This window comes from Rhinolophus hipposideros (assembly GCF_964194185.1).
Source record: "Rhinolophus hipposideros genome assembly, chromosome: 19".
Lineage (NCBI taxonomy): Eukaryota > Metazoa > Chordata > Mammalia > Chiroptera > Rhinolophidae > Rhinolophus > Rhinolophus hipposideros.
The window spans coordinates 4423196-4438965 of NC_138065.1; the positions used below are offsets into that span (position 1 = coordinate 4423196).

At 56.1% G+C, this 15770-nt stretch overlaps 2 protein-coding genes across 8 annotated transcripts in view; one reads left to right on the forward strand and one right to left on the reverse strand.

Moving 5' to 3' along the window:
• CERS2 (ceramide synthase 2) lies at positions 1-9987 on the forward strand. Of its 3 annotated transcripts, none has more exons than XM_081024715.1 (11): positions 1-361; positions 6133-6306; positions 6726-6843; positions 7067-7185; positions 7407-7464; positions 7565-7615; positions 7805-7897; positions 8089-8217; positions 8368-8474; positions 8586-8739; positions 8929-9987. In XM_081024715.1, the coding sequence occupies exons 2-11, from the start codon at positions 6134-6136 to the stop codon at positions 9061-9063; spliced, it is 1137 nt and encodes a 378-aa protein (XP_080880841.1). In that variant the 5' UTR covers positions 1-361; position 6133; the 3' UTR covers positions 9064-9987. The 3 variants fall into 3 exon arrangements, with proteins under 3 accessions (XP_080880841.1, XP_080880839.1, XP_080880840.1); XM_081024713.1 differs by lacking the exon at positions 1-361 and adding an exon at positions 717-844; XM_081024714.1 differs by lacking the exon at positions 1-361 and adding an exon at positions 1287-1440.
• Positions 9865-15770, reverse strand: part of SETDB1 (SET domain bifurcated histone lysine methyltransferase 1) — a 22801-nt gene continuing 16895 nt past the window's right edge. For all 5 annotated transcript variants that reach the window (XM_081024707.1, XM_081024710.1, XM_081024709.1 and 2 more), the window contains exons 15-22: positions 14173-14342; positions 12999-13627; positions 12416-12444; positions 12169-12301; positions 11723-11888; positions 11176-11387; positions 10818-10906; positions 9865-10617 (exon numbers count right to left, since the gene is read on the reverse strand). In XM_081024707.1, the coding sequence (XP_080880833.1) occupies positions 10500-10617; positions 10818-10906; positions 11176-11387; positions 11723-11888; positions 12169-12301; positions 12416-12444; positions 12999-13627; positions 14173-14342 (1546 nt within the window). In that variant the 3' untranslated portion in view covers positions 9865-10499. The remainder of the gene's footprint in view (positions 10618-10817; positions 10907-11175; positions 11388-11722; positions 11889-12168; positions 12302-12415; positions 12445-12998; positions 13628-14172; positions 14343-15770) is intronic.

The window sequence follows — 15770 nt, forward strand, 5'->3', positions numbered from 1 at the left end:
AAGGAAAACAGGGCTAGAGGGGTTGCTAGGAACTGAAAAATTTGGCAGGTCTGAGGATGAAAAAGGCTGGAGTCCACCGGCCTGGTTGTGGGGGGAGAGACTGGGTCAGGGGGTGGGGCCTGGGATGGGGTGCCATTGCAAAGAGCAAAAGAACAAACAGGTTCGAAAGCAGTCAGCCTTTGCCTCTCAACCTCTCCAGAAAAAGCCTTAGGTGAGGGCCAAGCTCTCAAACTGGCTTACTAGGGGGTCGCACTCCATCCTAAAAGAACTGTCAGAGCACCTGAACTTGACCAGGTAAACCATGGAACAAGCTACTGTCAGAGGTTCTGAGACAGTCTAAAAACGCCAGCACTTCATCAAGGTAAAAAATTAAGTTACCTCTACGTGGAGTAATTATAGCTCTCTCTCTAAACAAACCCTCAAACATATCTTAGTCACGCAGTGTCCACACGAGGAGCCAAGGACAGTTTTCTAGGATAAACATGTTGCATCTTCCTGAAACATCAATTTTACCAGACTAAGGGAAAAGACATTTTTAAAATACGAATTTGAACACGGATGTAGATTGAAAACTCGAATACACTTCACAAAAGTTGGGGTTTGGCTCTTTCAGAGTCTGCCAGGAGGCTATGCGTCCCGCTGGGGATAGGTTGGGGGGAAACTTCGTGGGTTTTATGGCGGCGGCGGCGGGGTGGGGACACCTAGGGGTCGCGGGCGGTGCGCTGGGAACCGCAGTGGAGTCACAAGGGCCCATGCCCGGCTCGGCCCTGGAGGGGCGCTCGGCCCGGGCGCGTCGCCGGAAGCCGGGGCGCCCTCCTGTCTCCACTGCCCAGTGGGGCTGGAGGTGGGAAGTGTGGCGATCGGCGGGGCAGAGGGAATGGGGGCAGCTGCCCGGCCGCGGTGGCGGGCTGGGTGGGGCAGGGGCCCGGCGCCTCCGTGCGGGGCATCGCAGGCACCTCGCGGGTCTGAGCGCGACATCGCTCCCCGAACGGAGAGTCGCAGAGGCCGGGGGGGCGCGCACTAGCTCCCCTCGTCGGGGGATTCTCCCCGGCGCGGTGACTCAGTAGGCGCCGCCCGAGGGCTCGGGTCCCCGGGTCGCGAGGCGGGGAGCGGGGGCTGGGAGCGGCTGCCCGGCGGAGGCCTCGGCCCGCGCCCGCCCTCCCCGCCCCTCTCGCCGCCGGGCCGCAGGCCCACGCCCAGTCTCCCGGCTCCGGGGTGGCTCGCGGCCTTTCTTTCCCGGGCTGGGCTCGGCCTCGGCTCGGCTGGGCTCGGCGGGCGGCGGGAGGAGGAGGAAGGAGGGAGGGAGCGGGCAGGCGGGCGGGCGGAAGGGGGAGGAGAGGAGCGGGCCGAGCCAGTCCGGTGGGGCCCGGAGCTCGGACGAGGAGGGACACGGAGCAGCGGCCCCCGGCCCCGCCAGCTCCGCGACGCCGCTGCCGCCGAGTGAGTGGGGACCCCGGCCCGGGCGCCCGGGGGCTGCGCGGGGGGTGGGGCGGGCAGCGGGCGCGGAGAAGTTGGGAGCAGCGGGGCTGCCCCGACGCAGCTCCTCGGAGAGGCCGGGCCGGGGAGGGCGCGGGGCCGAGAGGGGGAAAGGGACCGGTCGCGGGCCGGGGCGGCGGGCGGGGCGGCCGTGCGCTCGGGGCCTCTGCCGGCCGCGCTCATGGCGGCGGGCCTGGGGGAGGGCGGGCCGGGCGCCTGGCGGGAGCGGCCGGCGCGTCGGGCACCTCGGATTCCCGGGCGCGCCGGCCCGAGCGCCGAGAGGCCCTCCTGGGCAACAGGTAGGGTCGGGAGGTGGGGACCCCGGGACACGGGGATGTGGCGGAGCGCCCGAGCCACAGGCGCCCCTTTGTGGGGCAGTAGCAAGGCGTGGTGACCATTTGCGCGAGAGCCCCCAGCGCAGCAGGGCCCGCGGCGTCACCCCCGGCCGGGACCGGCCCGTGGCCGGAGAGGGCGGGGAGAGGAGGGTCTTGCTTCTTTTGCTTCTGACGGGCGCACTGTGCCCACTCCCGGAGGGAGGTCGGAGCGTCCATGTGCTTAACGGGAAACAGGAAGGAGTGGCTCTGAGAGTCTGCCCCGGCCCCCCAAGGCTAAGGCTCCTAAACCGTTATGGGGTGTGTGTGGCAGGGGCGGGGGGGACGGGGAGCTGCTGGTGAAACTGGTTTGCTGTGCCACAGCTTGTGAATTGCTGGCCCCGAGGCTCTCTGGCAAGTAGGTTAATTGCAGGTGTGATGGGTGAATCTGTGGTCTGAGCTTGGGGGTTGCTCCCTCACCCCAAGCTCCTGGCATCCAAACCTGGCCCCAGTCACCCGAGTTGCCAGGCCAAGAGTCAGGGGATTCTGAGGACCCTGAGGTGTGCAGGGAGCCCCTCTCCCCAGAGAATCGAATCAGGGACGGCCTCCAGCAGGTTGTCACTCTCACGTCTGTGTTGGAGGAGTCACTGTCCCCGTCCGTCCGAAGGTCCGAAGGTTCCGGGGCCTGAAGGTGGGTGGTGACTGAGCTGGTGATGAGGCTCCTGGGGGTAGGGAGCTGTCTGCAGCCTCGCAGTGCCTCAGGGCCTGGCCCTCATCCTCCAGTGACCTGTGCAGGCACTGTTCTAAAGAGAGTTCCTGGTGTCCCAGGGGACCCCACAATCCACTCCCTTTCCTGGGGTCTCTGAGCAGCTTTCCCTCTGGGAGGAAGGGCCTCTTTCCGCTGTCACTGGCCACGGGCTGGCTGGTCCTTTAATGCCCCGGTCAGCACTGCCCCCCACCCCCATCTTCAACCTGCCAGCCTCTGTTGACCCCTGGGTGCTGTAGTCTCATGCAGTGTTTGGGTGCCCTGGTGGGGCAGCCCAGACAAGCGAGATTTGGGGGCATAGACGGCAGCCTGAAGCCATGACACCGCCTCTTCTTGGCTTCAGCTGTTGCTCACAACCTTTTAGTTCATGGCCTGCTGCTGTTGCTGCCTGAAAAGTTTTCAACAAGGAAGACTATTCAGATCGTCTTCCACTTCTTTTTTGTGGTTCCTCAGGCTTCAATGGAAGCCCGGAGCCTGTGGGACCATCTCTGTCACCCTCTCCTCCATTGCTTGTCCTGTTCGAGTTTCCTCAGTTTTGCCACCAACCTCTGAGAGCCAGTGGGACTGTTTCTTATCACGCGGAATCTGTGAGATCCATTTCTCACAGACTCACCCTTCTGCCCTCCCTGCCCTCTGGGTCTCCAAGTCCCCCTGGGGACCCTCTGCCCCTTTTCATCCACCTGGGAGGGGTCAATCAAAGTCGGGGCTAAGGGTGGGGATTGGTCTGAGCTGAGCTCAAGTTCCTGGTAATCCAATGCCTTGAATCCCTGCGATGCTGGCCCCTCTCCAGCCTGCGCCTCCGAAAGTGGCGTCTGTGTTTCTGAGGAGGTGTGAGTGAGTGTGTGTGTGTGTGTGTGTGTGTGCATGGGCGTGTCAGAATCTGAGACACACACACACCTATTGTCTTTTCGTGTGTGGGGGGGGCGGGGGAGTACATTCTGTGCGTGGAAACTTATCTGTAGGTGTGTGTGCCCTGAGGGTCTGGTGCCTGGTGTCCCCGTTACACGGCCCTCTTTTTTGCCCCAGCCTTTTGTTTATGGGACCCCTTGCTTGGCTTGGTGTGTGGGTGCCAAGAAGCCGCCAGCAGACCCATTGGTTTGGTGGGGGTGTGTAAGTGAGCTGGGCGGGAGCCCCTGTTTTCCCTTCCCCCCATGTTGACTCTGAAGTCCCGACCTCCTGGATCGACCTCCTGGATCGGGTGCCTCTCCCTGCTGGGCCAGGCTGGGTGTGGGTGTGGGGTGGGGATGGGGTAGGGCTCATCTGCTAATGGAAGGCTGTGGTCACAGAAAGCCTGAGACCCAGGTGCAGGAGCCCCCATTACTCTGCATTTCTGAATGCCTGACACTACGCTCTGTCCTCACAGCTCACACCCGCCTTCCACTCTCCCTGCGTGGAGCGGGAAGGAGATAGGTGCTCTCGTGTCCTAGGTTCAGATAGACCACAATCCCGGCACCTGCCCTTGACCCCTGCCACTTTTGCCTACCTCCCCAGCCCCTCACCTTCTTTGTTGGAATAGGAAGGGCATCAGACATTCCTGGACCCCAAAGGCCAGGGGGACCCCAGTCAGTGCCCTTAATCTTTAATCCTCAAAATGTCCCTGTCTGACCAGGGTGGGGTTGGAGACCATGCCAAGGCCTGTCTGTGCCCTTGGCTTTAGATCTCCCTGGAGGGCAAACTGAGCTCCAAGAGCCATAGCTGTCAGGTGACTGGGTCAGGTATACTCCCCACCTCCAGTCAGGCTAAGCACAACGGTGCGAAGGGACAGCCAGGGGCCACCACATGGCGTCTGCCCTGTCCCTTCTCTATTACATTTTCTACCACTTTTCTCTAGGAAAAATGTGTGTGCATGTGCGCGGTTGTGTGGGGAAAGTTCCACTGTGGATAATTATGTTTAATTTTGTTCAGTTCAAAAGGCTTCCATCTCTTTAACTAATTAAATATTTATTCTGGCTAAGGTAGAGGGGGAAGGGGCAGTGCCCTCAGGAGCTGAGGCCTGGAATGTGTGTGTGTGTGTGTGGTGTTGGGGGGAAGGTGGAGCTGAAGCTCCTTTGTTAATGCTGACCTCTGATTTCATCCAAGAGAGCAGTGACAGGAGTTGGGACAAGAGGGTAAAGTCCTTGAGCTGGAATACTGACCCGTGACAGGCTGAGAGGGATTTCGCAAGTGCCTCTGTGGTGGGTGGGGGCGGAGCTGTGGGAGGAGGGACGAGAGGCCCAGCCCAGCTGTGATCTATCTGATGAGCCTTCTGCCAGGGGCACCCACTGGTCTCCAGTTCACAGTGGAGAACAATCTCCCCACTCTCTTTCCTCCCTGGCAGGGGGAGGGGGCACGACCACCTTTCCTGAGTCAGCTTTGGTCCCAAGGCCAGCCTGGACACCACCATCTCTCCTGTCTCCCGGGAGGGATAGGGAGCCTGGAAAGTACTGTCGTTATCACCCTGCTGGCGTTCACTGCTGAGTCCCAGGACTGCCAGGTGTGCTGGTTCCAGCATCACTGACTGTTGGGACCATCTTGCTACTTATCTGGGCTCCAAGCAACTGCTGGCTCCCCGTGAACCACAGACCACTTCCTCCCTCATTCAGTGTCCAAGTGGTCACTACCCCTGGTCGGTCCTTTCTCTTTCAGGGGAGAAAGGCAGAGGTGAGGACAGCAGCAGCTCTTCCTGAGCTGAGGGTACTTTTGCCAGCTGTCCCCCTGCAGACTAGTATTTTAGTTTCCAGGGGAGCCTTAACAAGCAGTATCTCCTAGTTCTGCCAGATACGTTGGTCTGCTGTTTTGATTTCCTGTCCCCCAGTCCCTGACTTTGTGTCGCTGTGCCCTCACTTTGTCTACCTAGGGCTCTTCTGCCTTATGTGTAGGGGTTGGATGGCTTGGCATGGATGTTAATCTTGTGTGCAAAAGTTTGCTGTCCACTGATTGTCCTAGAGCTCAGCCTCATCTGGGGACATAATTTTACTTTATTCTAGCCTTTTAATTTTCCCTAGGGCTTTGCTGCCTAGATGGCTTATAGGGAAGGGATAGGGAGGGCTTGCCCCAGCCCTGCAATACATTTGTGTTTTTTTTTTTTTTGTAATTAAATTATTGTGGTGACATTGGTTAATACCTGCAATCTGTTTTTGAGCTTCCCTAGCTTGGAAGTTTGCAGTTGTCGCTTGGCTGAGAGGCTGGAGGGGGTGGCTGGAGAGTGGGGGAGAGGGAGGCTGCCTCTGACTTCACTTGAGATTCTCGGGCCAGATCCTGCCTGTCCCCCATGCTGGGATAGCAGAATGACAGGCGACCTGAGGTTCTTAATTCTAGGGCATCCAGCCTTCAGGGCGGGGGTGTGTGGAGGGGAGGGGTGGTGGTGGTGGTGTCAGCATCACCTGCAGTTACTGTAAATAGTAAATGTTAGAACTAGAAAAACGCCATCTTACACAGACGAGAAACTGATTTGGGCAAGGCCACGTGACCAGGACCGGAGCCCAGGGCTTGAGTCTCTGCGCCCTGCTCCTTTTGTTACACCATGAAAACTGTCATCTCTCTCTGTCCCCCATGGCTACCCCCACTGATGCCTTCTCCGTTCCCCCCCTCCTCACTCAGGATGCTCCAGACCTTGTATGACTACTTCTGGTGGGAACGGCTGTGGCTGCCTGTGAACTTAACCTGGGCTGACCTAGAAGACCGAGATGGACGTGTCTACGCCAAAGCCTCAGACCTCTACATCACACTACCCTTGGCCTTGCTCTTCCTCATCATTCGATACTTCTTTGAGCTGTGAGCATACCAGCCTACCCCATGCTCTCCCTGGCTGCCGGCCACACCGTTTCCTGCACTTCAAGTGTCTCTTGCCTTTTAAGTGGTCCTGGACCCTGCTGTTCTGGCCACCCAGGTCCCTGCCTACTGTGTCCCCCACTGAAGGCAGCATTGTCTGCCTGAGGGCTCAGCACCCCCGTGCCCTTTCTGTCAATGCTTGTTTGTTCTCACCCTCCACCCCGCCTGGTCACTCGTGAACATAGGCGGCTTTGTCAGCTATGGGTAGCCCAAGGAAGCCAGAGAAGGGGTTGCTGGGAAACTGAGGCCCAGAATGAAGTTGCCTGAGCTTGCAGTCCTTTTCCCCTCCCAGCTTAGGGGCTACCAAGAGACCGCGGTGCTTCAAGAGAGCCAGACACTTCTCACTCATGTTCCTTCCCCAGTTATGTGGCCACACCCTTGGCTGCCCTCCTGAATGTCAAGGAGAAAACTAGGCTGCGGGCAGCTCCAAATCCCACCTTGGAGCACTTCTACCTGACCAACGGCAAGCATCCCAAACAGGTATGAGCTGCAGCCCCTCTCTGGGCATTGCTGAGTTCTGGTGGAGAAGGGAGGAGGAGGGAGGGGAGGGGAGGGGAGGAGAGGGTAGTAATGCCAGCTGTGGTGGGTGGGAAGGTGGTGGTGCTGACTTAGGTTGTTACAGGGGGAGGGTGGGAGGGTGGGAGGGTGGGGGATGGCTGCTGAGTTCTGAAGTGCCCTGTGATGGCTTCTTCGCGACACCCAGGTGGAAGTAGAGCTGTTGTCCCGGCAGAGTGGGCTCTCCGGCCGCCAGGTGGAACGCTGGTTCCGCCGCCGCCGCAACCAGGACCGGCCCAGTCTCCTCAAGAAGTTCCGAGAGGCCAGGTGGGGCTGCTGGGGCATGCGGAGCTGGGTGGCAGAGGAAGGTCTTGTGTGTCTTGCTGGGAGGGGTGGGGGCAATGGCTGCATGCGGGGTGAGGTCTCACCCAGGTGAGATGATTGGGTCCTTCCTGTCGTTCCCAGAACATCTCTGGGGGACTTGGGGGCGGGAGGCTTGTGCCCTCCTCCAACCCCACTCTCCTAGCCATTTCCGCATCCTCTTCCAGCTGGAGATTCACATTTTACCTGATTGCTTTCATTGCCGGCATGGCTGTCATTGTGGATGTGAGTGGGGATTTCTGGGCCGTGGGAGTCAGTCCTCTGGCAAGGCGTGGGGAGGCCATAGAATTTGGGTCCGTCTTTTAACCTCTCACCATCTCTGCAGAAACCCTGGTTCTATGACATGAAGAAAGTTTGGGAGGGATATCCCATACAGGTATGGAGTCCTGATTTCCTTATGTGGGGTCATTAAGAGAATCAGTGTAGGGTGGGACTGGGACACATGTACCCTTGTGAAGAGGTGACCCCTGGAACACATGGCAGAAGGGACTGGTGTCACAACGCTAAATGTAACTTCAGGGGCCAAAGGGCTGGGTCTACCCTACCTCTCTCTCCTCCCTTCCAGACCACCATCCCGTCCCAGTACTGGTACTACATGATTGAACTTTCTTTCTACTGGTCGCTGCTCTTCAGCATTGCCTCTGATGTCAAACGAAAGGTGGGTCCAGGGGCTGCGCCATGAAGCCTAGAAGCCGACGTGGAGTTCTGTGATGAACAGGTTCCCCTCTGGTTTCTGGGTGCTTTGGATAGAGCTGTGGGCAATGGGGAACTGAAAGTGGGCGGGAGGAACAGGGAATAGTGGGGGCTGAGGTCCGGAACAAGTGCCCTGGAGCTGCCTCTTTTCTGCAGGACTTCAAGGAGCAGATCATCCACCACGTGGCCACCATCATCCTCATCAGCTTCTCCTGGTTTGCCAACTACATCCGAGCAGGGACCCTCATCATGGCTCTGCACGACTCCTCCGACTATCTGCTGGAGGTCAGCAAACCCAGAGGCCCCAGGACAGGCTCTTTGGACCATCTGTAGGGTGGGGGCCGGGGCACAGAGCCAGTGTGGGGACCGGGTTGTACGCGTGAATGTGAATGGGGGAGTCAGGGGCCCGTGATGACGGGCGGGCTCCCCATGCAGTCAGCCAAGATGTTCAACTACGCGGGATGGAAGAACACCTGCAACAACATCTTTATCGTTTTCGCCATCGTCTTCATCATCACCCGACTGGTCATTCTGCCTTTCTGGTGAGTAGGAGGCTGGACCAAACCCGGCGTCCCGCCTCCCCGCCGTTACCTGTGCTCCGTCCTGGCCTCCCCCTGCGAGGTTTACAGTTCTCCCCTGCTTCCCGTTCCCAGGATCCTGCACTGCACCGTGGTGTACCCACTGGAGCTCTACCCTGCTTTCTTTGGCTACTACTTCTTCAATTCCATGATGGGAGTGCTCCAGACGCTGCATATCTTCTGGGCCTACCTCATTTTGCGGATGGCTCACAAGTTCATAACTGGAAAGGTGAAGGCTCGGTCCCCACTTTGTATGCCCTACTACGCTGAACTCGAGCTGCTGCCCAAACTCCTTCCTCTACGGGAAGCAGCCCTCTGAGAAGCTGCGGTGGGGCCTGGGGGTAGCTGGAACAAGCCCGCACACAGGCCACCCTTGGGGCTCGGAGGACATGGAATAACCCTTCGTATCCTTTTACAGCAGGTAGAAGATGAACGCAGTGACCGGGAAGAAACGGAGAGCTCTGAGGGGGAGGAGGCAGCGGCTGGGGGAGCAAAGAGCCGGCCCCTAGCCAACGGCCACCCCATCCTCAACAACCATCGTAAGAATGACTGAACCGTTGTCCCTGCAGCCCCTCAGATTAATGCGTAAAGCCAAGGAGCTACCCCACCCTCCCCACAGGGTCACTTTAAGCTCTGGAGAGAAAGGTGAAAGCCAGAGAAGAGTTCTTCTCTGTGCCCCCACCCCTGCTAGTCACCCAGTTGCCTTTAAACCAAATCCTCACCAGCCTGTCCCCAGGTCTCTACCTGGAGAAGCTGGTTATGTCCTTTGTGTGGGGGGGAGGGGAAACGGTCTCATTTCCCAAGTTGTCCTTCCTATTACTTTCAGGACCCTTCCTCAACTCTGGGGGTGGGGGCTGCAACTCACATTCCTTAGCCTTCAGAGGTTGGCCGTTTGCCTTTGCCTCCCTGACCTCCAGAGCCAGGGGCGTGCCTTACTGTCCCATCTGTGGGCCTCATTCTGCCAAAGCTGGACCAGGGCTCATCTTTCTAAGCTCCCTAACTTGGACCAGAAACCAAAGCTGAGACTTTAACTGTTTCTCTCCTAAGATGCAAATGAATTGAGTGTAGGAGGGTACACATGACCCTTACCCTACCTCTGCCAAAAAGTGGGGGCCATACTGGGGACTGCTCAGTCTGTGTTACTACTTCTCTGCCAGCTGTCCCTGTAGTCACAGGTCCAGGATCTTACTGCCTCCTTTTTCTGGCCTCTTCCCCTAGGCTAGCTGGTTTGAAGTAGAATGGCAACTAGTTCTAATTTTTTTTTATTTATTAAACATTTGGGGTTTTGGTTTTAAAGCCAGAATTACAGCTAGCACCTGGCATTTTAGCAGAGGGACCACTTCAGACCAAAATGTACTGTTAATGGTTTTTTTAATTAAAATATATTAAAGATTAAGTAAAACATGGCAACAAGTGTCTGAGACTATTGGGAATTGAGAAGGGGGAATCAACTAAATAAAGTAAGGTCGTCTTCCTCATGGTTACGTAACAATTTCGGTTTCAAATTTCACGTGGCAAATAAGAAAAAGCAAAGGTAGAGAAGGTTCGAGACTAATGACAGCTGCCCATTGGGAAGGACGGGGGCGAACAGACCTCTTACAGAAAGACCCAGAACTGGGAGCGTGGAGGCTGAGGGAGAAAAAAAAATCAAATCATAGTCTTCGTCGTAACATCTTGTTGAAAGACTTTCAAGAAACAATACAAACCAGGGGGTAGTAGATACACAGCCCTCATTCCGGGAATCGAGTCCGTTAGAAGCAGGAACACATGTCAGGTGGTGGGGATTTCCAACAGGACCGAGGGATGTCAGGCCCAGGCTGCTAGCACCACACTGGAAGGGGTCTCCCGCTCCAGAACCCCCATTTCTATTGACCAGGAGCTGGGGGCGTAGCTAGACTGGAGAGCTGGGGGTCAGAGCTGACCAGTCAGGGAGACCCCGTTCCTGAGGAGAGGGCAGGCCGGGAGGCTGCAGGGAGGCGGCAGCGCGCTCTAGAGCAGGCGCCCTCGGCACTCGATGGCCCCGCAGCAGCACAGCAGCTCCTTGCCTTCCACGCTGCCTACCTCGTAGTTGTAGTCCCAGGTCAATTCTGTCCCAGCCCGGATTCTCCTGCACAGGGACACAAGGGGGGGCGGGTGGTGAGGACGGCAGGGAGCCCAGGTGCCCGGGGTTGCATGGGTGGGGGTGGGGGTGGGGGTGGGTCCTGGCTGGATCACAGGAGGTGCTTTAGGATCACAGAAGTCCTCGCCCCTCCCCGACCCTGGGCTTCTTTTCCTCCCCACACACCCTCTTTCCCAACTCCCTCTTACTTGCTGGCAAAGAAGGCCACCCAGGGGAAGCGAAGGTCATGGGTATCCACGAAGACATTCTGGACAAACAGGTTGGGGCTGCAACTGTGCTGTAGGTGTAAGGACAGGGTCAGTCAGAACCAAGGAAACAGGATCCGGCTTTGGGGCGGACGTGAGGGCTGGAGGAAAAACGATGCCGTCGGATCCTCCCCGTCAGAGCAGTGGAGTTTTACAAGAAAGCTACCGCTTTAAGATCCTTTGAGATCAAGCACGTGTACCAAGAAGAGCGGAGTTTCTAGAGTTGTGTTAAAAGCAGTAGGATTTGAGGACCATGGGATCATCCAGCACCCAGACGTGGGTCTGGGAAAAGGGGTCTCACATTGAGGTAGCGGCCCAGGTTGCCTTCCAGCTTGGCGTCGATGATGTAGCAGGACTCCTCGCCGTCGTAGAACTGGCGGGTGTTCTTCCGGATGGGTGCACTCTCCCCCTTCTCCGCGGACGCCATGTTGGTGGACTTAATGGCAATCCCATGGGTTGACTTCAGAGCAAAGCCTCGGGTGGATTTTACTGCCACCTGGCGCTTCATTGGACCTGGACAGGAAGGAGAATAGGGTCAGGACCCGTCCCGACTCATGACTGGATATTCTACCCCCTTTTCATCCCATCGACCGCAGCTCAGGAAAGACAGTAAGTGGGGACTGAAGCAAAGATCGTAAGTGGCCGTCTTCTCCAAGCAGGATTACATCTGCTGGGCAAAGTGGCTGAGGGAAGAGTGGAGAACCGGAACGGAGAGGAAGGGGGCGTGTTTAGCCGGGAGCCAGGGAGCCCTCCCAGAGATGCACCAACTCTCAGGGTCTGAATTTTCCCCCACGTCCTCAGCTTTCTTTAAAACTCCTCTACCACCACCCTAACCCCCCCCAGGCTACCGGACATGTTCTTCTTATCCTCGAAGTCATCGCCTTCAGAGCCAGACGAGATGGTCTGGATGTCATCACTGTCAACTGCCGTGGCGGAAGTCTGACCCGCAGTGGGCTTCCGGCTGGTCCCACTTTCCCCCTCACTTTCTGTGCTGCTGGACAGTGTCAGGACATCCTGGGGAGGCAGAAGGGTGAGAAGAAGGAAGAAGAGTAAATGGACAGGGCCCTTCAAGCTCCTGCTCTCACCAGGAGCCGGGCGGGAAGGGGCTGAGGCTACAGCAAGGCGAAGAGGAGAGGGTGGTGGAGGGAAACAAGGCCGGAAGTCGAGGCCAAAGCAGCATGGAAGCTCTAGCGGTCGTTACAATGAAGGGCCTGAGATGAGGAGGACCTCCCTGCACTCAGACTCTGAACCAAACAGCAGGCTGGTGAGGCCGAGCGCGACACAAGCCACTCACATCAGGGTGGGACTGGGCTGAGGCCACGAGCCGGCGGCTCTGGTGCATACTCGTCTTACTAGGCGGGCGGCGAAGTCCTTCCATCTTCATGGGAGATGGGTTGTACCCATAATTTCGAGAGCTCTCAGTAACCCTGATGGGAGGGGAAGGAGCAAGAGGGGTCAGGTTACTGGCTGTTTCTCTGGCTTCTTTTGTAGGGTGGAGACGAGAAGGCAGATTGGGAAACAGGGCAAAGGGAGGCACTTACATTGCCATCTTGGGTCGGTCGTCAGGGTCCTGGAAGAGAGAGCAAGTGGAGGGTTAAATGTAGCTGAGGTCCTAGGGAACAAATCCAACACTTAGTCTTCATCTCAAATGACTTCCAGAGGCATTAGCCAGGGAGAGTTAAGCTCTCTAAAGCGAGGTGTGTGTGGAGAAATGACTCTGCAGCCCGACAGCAACAATTGTATTCTCACCAGCAAACCCCGCCCGGCAGAGGTCTTCAACCCTCCCCAACAGGGCGCCAAACGCTCATGGAAAACCCCACAGACAGAGTCTTATAAGGACAAGGAACACAGTTCACTACCTGTAATGTGGTCGGTTTCAATATCATTAAAAGTCACTTATAAACCCTTCACTCTGGAAATGAAGCAACCCAGCAGGTTGATTTAAAAATAATTCGGTTCTTGAAACAAACACTAGGATTGTGCTGGCTGGAGGAGGAGATAATCAGGTTTACCACAGAAAAGAGCCACTAAGAAAACAATCTACGTGTGAAGACTTCTGGGGAGACAGCATGGAGTCTGGACGGCACCATAGCCACCAAAAGCCACGGCCCTGTCACTGCTTACCTCTTTCTTGGCCGGCTTGATGTCTCCCTCATCCTTGAGGCCCAGCCCCGAGGTGGAGGCCTTCTCGGCTTCCCCTCGGCCTCCCCCAGCCCGGCCGTCCCCACCTTCGCTGGTCTTGAAGGACGAACGGCTATCTGAGTCAGCAAAGCCACCCTCACTGACACTATTGCAGCTCAGCCACGAGGCCACCTTGTTCTTGGGCGTCTCTTCAGAGGAGGGCGGATTGCAGCCACCCAGAGGCATGGGGAGAGGGACCGGCATATGTGGGGGGCCGAGGTCTGGGGGACGCGAGTCCTTGGAAGCTGTCTCGGACAACCCGTTCTCCTTCTGGCCGCGCGTCTGCCGCCGGGTGGCATAGCTGCGCCACACTGAGCTGGTGCTGAAGTCCTCGTCCTTACAGAAGTTGTCGTCCGAGCTGTCGTCATTGGACTCTTCGGGGTCCTCTGTGCCGCTGTTGCCGTCCTCCTGGTCCTTCAGGTCCACGCCGCTGCTGTCGGAGGAGCAGGGCGCGTCGCTCTCATAGCCCTCCTTGAAGTTCTCCACGCTCTCGATGTGGTCCAGGTTGGCGAAGTACTCGTCGCCCATTTCCAGGCCCTCCTTGTCTGCAAAGTCATCTGTCAGGATTTTGCCTGGAAACGAAGTAAAGAAAAGGCCTTCCGGGGTTATGAGGATCTTTTAGAAAGAGCAAGGCTTGTTCCACCCAGACCCAGCCCACCAGCACGCAGGCAAAACGCCTCCACGTGGAGCCTCCTCCCCTGTGTGCCTTCGCCAAGGGAGCACGAGGAGCTGACTGTGGTTTTATATCCTGCTTCCTGCCTTCCCACGCGTCCTCTTTCCTTTGTTTACCAACAGGGTTCTCAGCTCCACCCAAAGATCTCTGGGTGCAGCAGACTGATGGGGGGAGAAAATGGTACTGGGGACTCTGCCGTCACGTCCTTCCGAAACAGCACCCCCGCAATTTCACCCTTGTCATTTTTGTCCCTAGGAAGCACTTCTGTCCCTCCCTCATCCCCCCAGATGGACATATCACTCATCATGTTTTTTACAGAAAAAAATCCGGGCCTCCTCGTAGCCCCGGTTCACGTGTCAAGCATTTTTCTCTTGTGTTCAAACTCATCTCGGATTCAATTCCCACCATGTCTCAACCCCCGACTGCCAACCTTTCGTCACCAACCTGCATAAATACAGACAAAGGAGCCCTTGGCAATGTCGTCCAAGCAGCGGATACCCCAGCCCTTGTTCTGCGTCTTGAACAGCTGGAGCCGAACCTGGAGTCCGTGCTGTACCAACCGGTTTGTGCACATGTTTGGGTCACACTTGCAGCGTTTGTTACACTCGTAAACTCTGGCAGGAGATTGCAACAAAATCGATCACGACACTGTGATCACTAGAGCATTAAATCCACACAACTGTTACCATTCGTAAGGTATCACCACGGGTGAGGGAATGACTAAGTGAGCAGATTGACTGAGCTGTCTGTGCTCTTTTGATTCATTTGGGAATGCAGCCCAAGGAAATAATTCAGAAGGGGGAGAAGTGATTTCGGCAGAAATGTGCAGCACTGCAATTAGTAACAGTGAATAGCAATGACTAACTAACCTGGAGAAAAGCTCAGCAACTGTGATGGGAGCAGGGTAAGAGCCATTAAAGTACGTAGGTCAGCTGTGTCAGTGTATAATAAAGATACGTGAGATGCATGAATAAAGATACGTGAGAAACGCAGAAGCCAATACGTAGATACTGAAAGGGAGTAAAGAGGGTGAACTGGTACAAAATTTCATGGGATTCTTCTTTTGGTCAAGTTGATTTTCATTCTTCTATCCAGTGAACGTCTTTAAAAACACCAAGAGCTGTGTCAGACACTGGGGACACAACAGGGGAATCTCAGGGAGCTCATGTCTAATCTCAGGGAGCTCATGTTCCATATCCAGTTCAAGGGATTTAACAACATTTAAAAGTAAACTACTGAAGTTAATCAGAGAGATCTAGCAAATATGGACATTAAAGGAAGTAGTTATAGTGAGAGAACTGTCGTCTTTCCAGGTATCAGTTTCTGCTCTACCTGCTGTGCTCTGTGTTCGGATTTGACTACTTCTTTTCCTGGTATGTAAATTGAAGGGGACTGTTTACTTTTGGGAAGATGACAAGAATACATTTAGTTGGTTGATGACATTAGTCCTATCCCTCTGGACAAAGAAGGTAAGACTAGCCTCTACTCATTGAGCATATACTTTGGGTTCAGCATCACTGCTTTACATACATTCTTATTCTCTCCTCAAAGTAGCCCTATGAGGGTGTTTTTAAACTTTAAATGCATTGTTCAAACATAACATACACAGAAAAAGTGGGCACCTAAGTCTACAGCTCAATTTCCGCAGATACACCGTGGAACCAGCAACCATATCAAGAAACGACGTAGTTCAGTCCCGTGAAACCCCATTGGGCATGGGGGTGCGGGGGTGTCAGTGTTCAGTGCTTACTGCCAAAGAGCCAGGGTCAGCTTGGGAAGGAGGGGGTCAGAATGTGAACTCAGGTTTTATCACCAGATGGAACTTCCAGAGAGCTCTACTGAGTATCCCTCATTCATTCAACAAAATGTGTTTGAGCTGTTACTAGGTGCCAGGCACTGGGTAAGTTAGCTGCTGGTGACACAGCGATGAGCCAGCCAGACAAGATTCCCCACCCCGCCCGGAGCTTACATTCTCATGGAAAAGAGAACAAAAACAACTCAACAAATATAAGCGCCAGTTGTCACAGATGCTAGAAAGGACA